Genomic DNA, 12,104 nt, shown 5'->3' with positions numbered 1-12,104 from the left:
AACCTTTTTTTTTTTTCCCTAGTTCAAGGTATCCTATATAGCACCATGTGGGAAATGCTTTTCTTTTCCAAGATATTTCCAAGGCTGTTGGCATTTTAAAAAGTTTAATATTGTCTCATTTTCATGCTGATGTTATGTCTAATTCTTTCTGGTTGAATGCTATTTGTATGAATTTTTTTAAATGCGATAAAACACCAAAGTGTAAAAGAAAAAAAAAGGAAACACTTAAAATGCTGACAATAAGACTAATTTTGTATTAACAGGCTTTAGATAAAATGAATGAGCTCTAGCCTAAAATTTAGCACAGCCCCTCTCCCCCATTCTCTTTAGTCATATAAACTGCATTGCAAATGGGTCAAGATCAATTTGGGCAGAGATTCATATTTGGAGGCTGTTGCTGAGATAATTTTCCTTGTCTTCTTTCAGTGAACTCTGTCAAGACATCTATATATTTCCTATACCAAACATAAATAACCCTATCTGCATTGTAAGCTATGGAACTCTGATACCTCAGTAATCTGTTTATTTTAGATTGTCAAAATGGTCTTGCTTTTTGCTGCATGGGCAATATTCCACAGTATTTGAAAAATTTCATTCACTCATTAGTTTATTCATACATCAATTAAACACTTAGATTCACAACAAATTTTCAGGGTCAAAGAGGAATGAAGAATTTTCTGTATTGGAATCTATACTGATTATGTACCCTATACACTGAGAAGTAAAATTGAATGTTTATAAAGTTCTATGATTCCTTTGCAAACTCTTCTAAAGTCATTATACACATATCATAAATGATAGAATATTGGTCAAATTTTTGTTTCTCTACTTAAATTTTCCCCATGATAGGTACTGCTATAAAATACATATCATACTTTAAACTGAATTTTTATTATCTGTAGCATATTCCACAAACACTCTTTCTATGTGAGATATTGGAGGATGCAGAGAAATATCTATCATCTATCTATCGATCGATCTTTCTATCTAATCTATTTGGCTTGTTAAACATTTTTCTCAATTGATATGCTGCACCAAAGATCAGCATTAACAACTGACAGATGAATTCTATAATATGTGGCCAAAAGTAAGTGCAATTTTTTTAACTCAAGATATATAAAATATTTTTTCTTTTGAAAAAGCACATAGTTAAATTAACCTCATTTCAGAAACTTTAATATGTACATTCGAAGATTTGAATCACAAAATAATGTCCCAGGGTTCTAATTACCCTTTAATACAGGAGCTAGGAGCATATTATAAAAGATTGTTCTATTGCTATTTAATTCCTCATTAACTGCTCAAGCCAGAGAAGCTGTGAATAAAGCAGATATTATAAGAGTGTGATAATAGATATCTATCATGCCCATATGAAAAGTTTTAGGAGAAATAGAATAAATAAAACTTCAGAAAACCAAGTGACCTAAAAAAAAAATCACTTAAAATGTCAAGTTTGTTTTTTTAATAAAGTATTTTGATTTATGTGGGTCAGTAAAACTCTGGTAAACTGTTAAATGTTCAGACAGTAAAAACTTAAGCTGATTAAATCTACATCAAGCATGGCTGCCATCTTGTGGGGACAGAATAGAATGTAGTGAGGGGCCAATCTCAATAAAGAACCCCTTTTGGGTTATGAATTCCCATTTGACCTCCAACAACCAATAGCTTAATGGTTATTAATTTTCTACTTGAAATGCCACATCGTCACCCATACCGAAGGGATGAGCCAGCTAAAAATTCTACCAACTAAATCCTTGCTCCTAATATTGAATAGCAGGGCTACTGTATGGACAGTAAAAAAGTTTTGAAATTCAAAGATACTCACTTGAATTAACTTTAATAAGAGTTTCGTAAAGAGGTAAAGAGTTCATATTCAAGAATTTATCAATCAGTTCAGTTGCTGAATTTAGTTGGAATTTACATCTCATTGAGTTAGAAGAGAACATGACATGGTCCTGACAGGACAACTCCAGAGCTTTAGAGAATTCTTTGAAAGGAAGGAAGAGGTTAAGAGTTTATTTTGGAAGGAGAAAGGAAATGAAGGAAAGAAGGAAGAAAAGAAAGAGGGGAAAGACATAATAAAGATAAGATTTGAAGTAGTGTCACAGATGAGATAATTTGATAGAAGAGTGGTGAGTCAGTGGAAGGTTAATCTGAAAAAAATAACAGCAAAGTATATCCTATGTAAATACATTAAATAGGGATATATGATTTAGTAATTTTCTTGAAGGATATTTAAAAAAGGTTAGAAGAAAAACAATAATTTATAAAACTAGGTCTTCCGATAATTATCAGTACAACTGGGATTTCCCCATTCATTAGAGACAACCAAGGCACCGGATAAGAAAGCCCTGGAAGTTGCATTGAGCTCTTCTTTAAACTGTGAAGTATAAACATAGTCCTTTTAGCATCTCAACTAAAAAAGAATTTGTGTTTTTTCTGCTGCAAGGTGGTCAGTCATTGTCCTCTTATATCCCTCCTTCCTAGTAGTTCATGTTAAACTTGTAATGTATCTAGGAGCTTTTGTGTGGCTAGCTATATTTTTGATGATTAAATGACAAAAAATTAAAAACAATGTTTAAAATACATTATATCTCAGCTTTTTCTGTGGTATTCTTTTGTGATATTTTAAACTAAAAAAAAAACTCTTGAGTTATTGAAATATTGCTCAAGAATTCTTTAATATTGACTGGCGTAAGTTGATATTCAATGAGCAGCTTTTTTTTTAAGGTTGGGTATTGTTATTCTTAGAAATATTAAAAATGGAAATAAAATAATTATATGCTCCAAGGATTTCCATTACTCTGCTTTGCACATGATTAAAGGAGTTGACACACATCACCCAATAACACAAATTAACCTTTCTTCTAAATTCTTTTTTTCACTAATAATTATTATACTGTATATCCTATTCAGATTACCTACACTTTCTTCACATTTTTATTGCTCAAATCACCAATAATGCCTGGTTGAAGTGACAGTCTTCATCATGAAAAAATAATTAGTAAATTTATAATTTATGGTTCACTTACATTTTTATTCCAAAAAATTATTCATTGGTTATAAAACGTAAGTAAATATTGTCCCCCCCACCCCAAAATATGCTAGAACTTCATAAAAATTTGAATTTCATTGCAGTAAACCAGGCACATCAATCTTTTTCATATAATGTTTGTATTAAAACTACACAGCCTTAATTAAAAGGAGTAGGCTTCATAAAAAGCCTATATAAAATCACCATGAATGAATTTGTTATTGTCCTCCCTTCACCCCCACAACTTATCATTCTAACTTGCACATTAAAAGGCTTTGTATCCAAATGTAAAAACGGTGCCAGGGCAGTGTCTGACCTCTTTCAACCCCACAAGGGGGAAGAAGAACCAAGATCAGTGGCGCAAGCCTGACTCCGAAGAGGCAGGGGTCAAACAAGCATCCTCTTTCTACCATTTTTACTAATTCTGATGCCGTCCCTCCCTAGCACAGCACTACTTCTCTGCTGGGTTCCATAATTTATTGCAGTGGTGACACAGAAGTCAGAGACTGTACTCATAGTTATAGAGTGTATTAGGGAAGGAACAGTTACAATTCAGACTTAGGAATGCTCAGGATACAGTTCTTCTATCAGGACAGCCTCTTCCCAACTGTGCTCACAGGTACACCTCTCCCTGGCCCTGGGTCTCTACCCAAAGGCACTCAGCTTTCTCTCTCTGTGGGCAGAGGAAGCCCACCATCTATCTCCTGCTGACAGATCTCTGCTATGGGGTATCTCCTGCCTCCACTTCTCACTGTATTTGGGGTTACAACTTGCTCTCTCTCTCTTAATCTCCAGCTTCCAGGAGCTTCTCAGTGCAGGGATCCTAGGTTCAAAGGACAAGCTTTCTGTTCCTGGTTGTTCTTCCTTGGTGGTGGTAGGATCCTCCTCTCTGCTCTGAAATTGGCTCTCTTTTAAGGCAAAACGGATCAATCTCCTTGGTGGGCCACAATTACCTTATCACACAGTCCTGCCCAATCACCTGAGTGGGAGTTACAAGACCATGTTAGAAAGGCCACAGAAATGTAATCAATCACACCACACCACCTAACAAAATAATATGTCACAATATGAAATTCTCTAAAACAGTAGAAAATGTGGTAAATACAGTATTGAAAATGTATTAAACTTATGGGTTATAGAAGTTATTTGGACAGTGGAAATATTGACTGATATTCTTACATTGGAAATCAATACACCAATGTTACATTTTAATTTTGCTCTTACTTTCTGGAAAGCAGATCAACTCATGATTCTATTATTTCATCTGACTGGTGAGAATGGTCATTATGATGCATTTATAGCTTTTTTGTGAGACACACTGAGTATTAGAAAAGTAAACTATGGCTGTTCTTAGAATCACCTAGAGAGGATTGGAAATATATTGTAGTCTGGGCCTCAAACCCCAGAAATTCTGATTAAATTTGTTTAAAGTCATCCTTTGAATAACTTCCCAGGTTATTCCAAAGCGAAGCCAAGTTTGAAAACCACTAAATTGGAAGATTTTGGAATAATGAGACTGCCTTATCCCTAGTACACTAGCTCAGATTTCCAAGAAAAGAGATGATATGAATATGGACTATATTTAGCTATCTCCAGGTATGACGTTTATTCATCCAAGATTGGGTCAACAAACATTTTGAAGTTCTTCCTAGTTCTCTAATTCTAGAATGCTATAGTGATCTTTCCATTCAAAATACTTGGCCACAATTTTTTTTCTTCACAGAGCACATAGTGACTCATCAATATTTGTAAATATCCTGTGAATAGTATAGTAAAGGCAAGGTATGGGGAGATACATCTTTGTTTCAAAGATTTTATTATCTGTCACAACAAAGAATAATTCATGAAAGTGTATCAGATCCCTTGAAAAAGTAAAATGACATTAACAACAATGTAACCAATACTGAGTCCATGTACGTAGGGGTCGCTATGAGTTGGAATCGACTAGATGGCAACAGGTTTGGTTTTTGTTTGTTTGTTTATTTTAGTAGAAAAAAGATAAGTGAATATAACTGAGAGAAATTACTCATGATGGCTCCTTGGAAGTACTGCTTTGTTCCATTTTCAAAAGGTAGTGATGAAATTCAAATAAACAAACAAGTCTCTTTGTAAAAGGCTACAATAAATAAAATGTGAATAAGCTATGGTCCTCACTCTCAAGACATTGATCTAACTCAGAGCTAGTCTTGCCTAACTTTAATACAAAGGTGGAGTGTGCCATGACGGCATAGAAGAAGGATGGATTTATTCCATATTACAGGTTTGGACATGACTTCATGAGCAGAATGAATCTGAGCTAGACCTTGAGGAATAATTATTGGAAAGTGGTTAAAAAGGGTGGTTGGAAGAAAGAGTAGATGCTTTCCAGGCAAAACTATTAACATAAGTAACAATACGGCAGATTGTTTCTGGGATGTTCAGGAAAAAATTCAACAAGGTGAATGAATGTGAGCATTTCACAGAGGTGAGCATGTACACTTGTACTGGAGAAATAACAGCCCAATTTACCAGGATAGAAAGAAGGGCATAAGCAAGAGTGTAAGAAGAAAAGAGGTTTACCAAACTTGGAGGCAAGAGAAGGCTCCGAAAGGTTGTTTGAGGAGTTTGACATTCATACATCAGAAGTAGCAAAATATACAAGGGATTTCAAATATAACAGAATAATGTTAGGTTCATTGATACCTCACCACAACTAGCTACTTGGTTGTGTTAATAATAAATCTCCAGTCTAAAATGAGACCAGGCTAGATATAAGGTAATAATTGGAAAGGAGTCATAATGATAAAGCTTTAAAGTTAAGAACAAGCTTGCAGAAAACACTTTCATTTGAGGACTGGCAGGCTGTCATTCAGTATTTCCTTGGCACTCTCCACGGAAGGGCAACCAACTTCCTCATTCTGAATTTATCTGCATAGCTCTGTTATTCAGCTACTTTTTCCCAGATAATGTAATATTTTGATCAAACGTTTCACTGAAGCATTTATTTCTGTTTAATTATTTTTTTTCATTTCAAGATCTTTATCCTTTCTTCATCTTGATTGCCTTAAAAATACACTGGAGACAGAAAAAAAAATCGCTGCATAAAAGGTAATTAGCACACCCTCTCCTTTTTATAACTTTATAATTGAAATCTCATTAAAAGCTTTCTAGGTCTCCTTTTTCCTTAGTGGCCAGGTGTCCCTAATTTATTTTCAACCAATGTGACTAATTCCAGACAAAGACTAGAAAAAGTCTGATACCTGTTGGAGAATAGCAAGGTTAAATAAGTGGGGTGGCTTTTTAGGTTGCTTTCAACCTTGTTATAAAAAAAAAAAAAAGCTTCAACATCTTTTCTTTCACAGTCCTGCCTTTTTCTCAGTCCGGTTGAAGATTCCAAGGGAAATGAGAGCACTATTTTGTTTCTCCCTTGTATTGCAGATAGGGGGAGGAGGTGGTTATTAGAGAGAAGCTCTTCCTCTCTCGGTTTTCCCCTCTCTCCGCCTGACAGCACCGCTCTCTCGCGGGCTCGCTCCTTCTCCTAGGTGATCCATTTCTAGGCAACGTGGGGCTGGTGCTGAAGCTGCCAGGCTCGCTTCTTGCTCGCTTCCTGCATCCCGCCAAGCGAACCGCTCCAAGAGCATCTTGCAGCCCGTGGCGGCTTTCCTCCGCTCGCCCGGCCCGGCTGCTAGCGCCCGGCGCAACTCCCCCGCCACCGCGACCGAGCGAACCGGCTCCCCGGGCCCGCCTCGCCGAGCTCCGCTCCCCGCCTCCCGCAGAAAGGCAATTTTCTCTGCATTACTATCTGCATTACCTTGAAGTTCACTTTTTCTACCCCTCTCGGTGAGGGCATTTTTCCCTCCCTGCTGGAATCTGGCTGTTCTGCTTGGAATCTCCTAAGCTTTCCTTCCCACTTAGATTTTATTTTGGCAGCGAAGACAAGCGATTCTCTGCGGGCCATTGGGCCGAGGGGGGGGGGGTGCTTTTTGGCTGGGGGAGGGGGCAGGGAGGGGAACATCCGGCGTCAGGGGGGTGGTCTGTTGGAAGTTGCGGCGGAGCTGGGACCGGAGACCCGCGGCCCCGGCGCACTGACGGGAATGGTTTGAGCTGTAGCCTCTCCCCCTGCCCGAGAACAACCGAGGCTGGATACATTTTTTAAAAGCCAAATTGCAAACAACTCTGGCGATGCCAAAATTCCCCTCCAAGTGACACGGCTTTGCGAAGAAGGTTTCCTCAGTCTGGGCTTTTTCTCATTCCTGCTGCCTTCTTCAACGACGATTAAAGGGTTTTTTTTTTTTTTTCCTGGCAATAGGAATTTAGGAAAAAAGAAAAAGCTGCACTAAACTCTATCGTGACCTCAAACTCTTTGGACTTTTTTTTTTTTTAATTTTGAAAGAAAATCCTTTCTTAAAAGGAATCAGCTTAAGAAGAGATGGAAGTTTTCCCATTGCTCTTGGTTTTGTCCGTCTGGTGGTCTCGAACCTGGGACTCAGCGAATGCGGATTCGATCATTCACATCGGTAAGAAAGGGCTCGTGGTGCTCGTGGATACTTAGTTTCCGTTTGCAACTGTTCCCCTTTGCTTCCCCCCCTCTCCGCCCTGTGTGTAGCTTGTTGGCGGTGGCTTGGTTTCACTGCACCTTCCCGTTACCCTTCCCTCACACTTGTTCAGTTTTCTGGAAGAATGTGGATGCTCGAACTGCGACTTGTGCTGTTGTTTCCCAGTGACTGTTGGAGCGTGGGCTGATTCGTGGGGGTCTTGAATTTGCCTTAGTGTGCGCGCGTGCTGGGGAGCGGTGGGGGGTGATGCTAAGTGAGTGGGGGAAAGGAAGTTTAATTGACTCTACGTTCCATATTCTTTCCCGGATGTACGATTGCTCCATTAAAAATAAATAAATAAAAAATCTGAGGAACAGAGGTATCTATCACCTGTGAGCCGAAAAGAACTGGGGGACGGGGTGGGGAGAGCTCCCTTCGGATCGAACAGGTGGTTTTGCAACGTGAGCGGGCTGCTTTCGCCGCATCGTTGTACGGTGGTGACGGGGGTGCCGGATGCGCCCCCAGCCTCGCGCGGCTCTTCGCGTCCTCCTGGTTTTGCGGTTCTCCAGCAGAGTCGCCCAGACGGTGGCGGGAGGGGCTGGCGGCATTAGAGCCGAGGTCTGTGAGCTGCGCGCCTCGCCGCCTCCCACACGCTCCCCAGGCCTGGAGGGGCGGTGAGACCGGACCCGGGACGCTTGGGAAGCGTGGGGAGCAAAAACGCGCGGGCTGCCTCCCAGATACCCACCTCGCCTCGCAGTCAACTCCGAGTTGCTGCGTAAGGCGAATGGCCGAGGCGCTGGGGCCACCACGGGGCCGCCCGGACTCCGGAAGGGACGGCAGAGCAGGCTCCGAGATGCTCGCGGCCCCACCTATTGGCAACCTGACGGGCCGCCACTGGCCGCGGCGGGCGGGGGCGGGTGGGGGCTGCGTGTCATTATCATGCACAGCGCTCTCAGCTTCAGGCTCAAAGTCTTCTCACTTGCTAATCCGTGAGAGCTGAGCGGAGACGAGCTCTTGTAGCCATTTCCGTGTTAATGCGAAGATTTCCTTTTCGGAAATTCGCGTCCCCGGGCCAGCGAGGTTCATTTGCTGGTCTGCGGAGGCCCCTCTTGGGGAATTTTTCTAGGCACAGGACTTTTATCTGTCCACAGGGCTTGGTGTTTTGCAAATCGAGTTGACAGATGGGTCGCAGTTTCTCCTCTTTCCGTCTACCTGCTCATCCTCGGTCCAACACGCACACACACACCCAGAGTCCTGGAAGGCGAACCTACTGCAGGTGGCGGCTGTGCCTGCCCAAGCGAGGGCCTTCTGTCTGGTGTGCGTGCTCACAGCGGCCAGCCCCTCAGCTGCGGGGGGCTCCCTCTTTCGGTCTCAGAGGCTGTCTTTGTAAACATGTCTGCCATTCTCTGTCATTTATATCAGTAGAACTGTATATGATTGTGTGCCAAGGGGTAATGAGGTCAGGATTCAGAAAACCTTGCCTTTATGCATTAAGTAATTTAAGCCCCAGATAACTTGCCTTCTCGATCCCGTTTTGCCTGGGGGCTTACAGTGCCTGTGGGCTCAGAACTTTAAAGGGAGGAATTATGGTCTCTTTGAGGGGCTCAGTAATGTTCTAAAAGAGCTTAGAAATGAACTGTTTGCTCTTAAAAAATTGACAAATTTATATCCAGTTATAAATGACTGGAGCAAGAATGTGTATATATGTGTGTGTGTGTGTATATATATATATAAATATTTGTTTTATTCGTTTTGTGATTAGAAATTTCTGCCTTTTACTCCCTCAAGAGAGAAGCCTTGGAGATAAATGCTTATTTTATTGCTTATTCAGTGGTCTATAGGATAAATACATTATTTACACACACCTGCAGCTCCTGCTATCCTTTGCCGGATGAATACTATTTTGCAATAAAGTCTGGGCATTTATTTCAAAATAGAAAACAACTGTTGTGTTTTTTTCCCCTTGCCTTCTGTTGGCTGTCAGTGTGACATGGCTTACTTATATATAACTAGTGACTTTGTACAAATTACAGAATTCTTTAGAACGCAGGTTTTTGCATTAACTGTGTGTATCTACTAAAATAAATATGCCAAGTAATTGCTTCTCAGACAATTAATTTGACTTTAATGCAATTAGTACATGAGACAAAAGGATTAGCTTCTTTTATAGACTATCTAATATTGAAATGAAGCCAGCAAGTGGATGATTGTTTCAAAAATTTATGTTTTACAATCTCCTGCAACAGAGTTAACCCTTAAATTTATAAAAGAGTGAATAATCAAGGCTGATTTGTGTACACTTCAGAGATTAAGAGCCCCTCCTAGCCCCATCCCCCTCTCAGTGTAAGCACAATAAATTCAAAACTCAAATATCCATATTAAAATTGTAAAGTACAAGTTAACATGCATTAGATCAGTTTACTTACTTAGTTGAATAGTAAAAGAGAATTACATTTTTTCAGATGATTGTCTTCATTTAAATAATATGAGTAATGTGCTCATGGAGAAGTGTAAAGTAATGAAACTGTTCAAAGTGGAGGGAAAAGGGATATTTCAGCTCAACAGATTCTAGGAGATATGCAGAAATGAAAGGTTTTCACAGCCTCGTGATGAGTTCAAACAGAAAGTAGCTGCAGTTTGTAGTTCAGGCAAACTGGAAAGATAAGAGACACTGCTCTAATAGGTTCTTTAAATATTGCATACTTTTGGTATTGAACCAGATTATATGTATGAAGCCCTCTGTTTCTTTCTGTTTCTACTTCATGCAGGTAGTTTGATGAAGTCAGTTATATATTTTAAACTCTGATATATTTTAATACACATTAGTTTACTGCAGTGGTAAGACATTGTAAGGATTATAATGATTGAAATGAAAATTTAGTTCAGCAATAACGCAGTATATTTTGAGTTTCTGTTAACTCATATTTTAAAGGTATTTGATACATTGCATATATTTAATACACATGCACACACACCTACAAACACATTCTTTAGAAACGAATCACCCTCATTGTGTTTTTTTGTCCCAATAAAAGAAAAGTCTTTTGACATATAAAAACTATGCAGTTCTGAATTATGCTTCTACTTTGAGCCTGTGCATTGATTGAGTAATTTCATCAGACTCACATTACTTGATTGCTTAGAAGTTTCCTAATGATCTGCATGCTGTAGGAAGAACCAAAAAGTCGTGAGTGGAATGGCAATGATCCTGGGTTTTATGAGGCTATTCAAAAGTCACTCTGATTTACGTAGCTAGAAAGCTCGAAAGTCTTTGAGATTAGCCATGCTGACTGCTATTTTCTTCATACATCAGTCGTCCCACACTCTACTCCCTAAACACAACAGGAGTTTAGAGCACTGCTTTAATTAAGCAGGGATTAGATGGCATTTCCAGTCAACTGCACAGTTTGTGTTTTGCCTGGTATCTAATATGGAGGATCTCATGTTTTAACAGTTTAATATATGCTCATTTCTTTATCTTGTTCTTGTGCTCACAGAACTGATTGTAAATGAACTATCCTCAGTTATGTATTTCTGCAAGAGAACATGCAGTGTACTCATTCATACATTACACAAATCACTAGCATATTTTTGTTGTTATCGGTCAGAGTAAAATACCTTATGCCAACAAGGAGAAGAAAGAAGCATTTATTTATGCTTTTCTCAGGAGCAAACAATATTTTATGCTCTGAGATCACAATCATCAACTACGACATTATGCTTGAGAAGCCTAAGAGAATTCACAGAATATTTTCACAATGAGGATATTAAAGTACAAAATTGGCAGGTGAATAAAGTGTGTCACCACATTAAAAACAATAATGGTTGGTATATTTAAAGCACTGGTTTTCTTTAGTTCACACTAAGGACTATTTTATAAAACACAGAATATAAAATCTGCGTTTCTAAAAATGTACAAATGTAGATGATGTGGTGTGTCTTCCACCAAAATGTTTCTTACCATACTTTTTACATAATTTGGATTGATTAATGATAGCCCGCAGGTGTTACCAAGGGCTCTGCACTGTGTAGGATACCTCAGTGATTTTATCCTTATGTCACTTAAGTTTGCCCCGTAAGTTATGGATGACATGTAGTGTAAACTTCTAGAAAGTATTAAGAAGTAACTTCTGAATTTAAAATAAGGTCATACTTAAATATTATTCTTTCCACTATTACTACTACAGTTATTTGAAGCATAATTTGGATGTGCGTTAAGTTAGACAATGTCGTTCCTGACCAACAGTGTCAACTCTGACATAACTAACAAGCCATTGCACTAAGGAGTTTTGCTTTCTACTCCAGGTGAAATACACATCCAATATATACCTCTCAGAAATTGTAATTTGAATGTGAATCAAAATCAAGGTGATTAACTTTCAATTTATCCAACGATAGAAACAGTTGAGATTGTTAGAGTAATGGAAGATGCATTTCATTCAATTCTGATCGCTGAGATTAATGTTATTGCTCTGTAATTTTATAGTAAAGGGGTATTATAATTTTAAAACAACACTTTTTAAACCAGAAGAAGCTTTTTTCCCATCCTTCATCTG

General features: G+C 39.0%; 1 protein-coding gene across 2 annotated transcripts in view; it reads left to right on the top strand.

Moving 5' to 3' along the window:
* The first annotated feature begins 7,442 nt into the window (after positions 1-7,442).
* GRID2 (glutamate ionotropic receptor delta type subunit 2) overlaps positions 7,443-12,104 on the top strand; it is a 1,644,765-nt gene continuing 1,640,103 nt past the window's right edge. For both annotated transcript variants that reach the window (XM_010594048.3, XM_003414078.4), the window contains exon 1: positions 7,443-7,530. In XM_010594048.3, the coding sequence (XP_010592350.1) occupies positions 7,443-7,530 (88 nt within the window). The remainder of the gene's footprint in view (positions 7,531-12,104) is intronic.

The sequence above is a fragment of the Loxodonta africana genome, chromosome 5 (genome assembly GCF_030014295.1).
Source record: "Loxodonta africana isolate mLoxAfr1 chromosome 5, mLoxAfr1.hap2, whole genome shotgun sequence".
NCBI classification, from domain to species: Eukaryota; Metazoa; Chordata; class Mammalia; order Proboscidea; family Elephantidae; genus Loxodonta; species Loxodonta africana.
The sequence above is the reverse complement of the archived record's forward strand: the minus strand, read 5'-3'. Positions and strand labels throughout refer to the sequence as shown.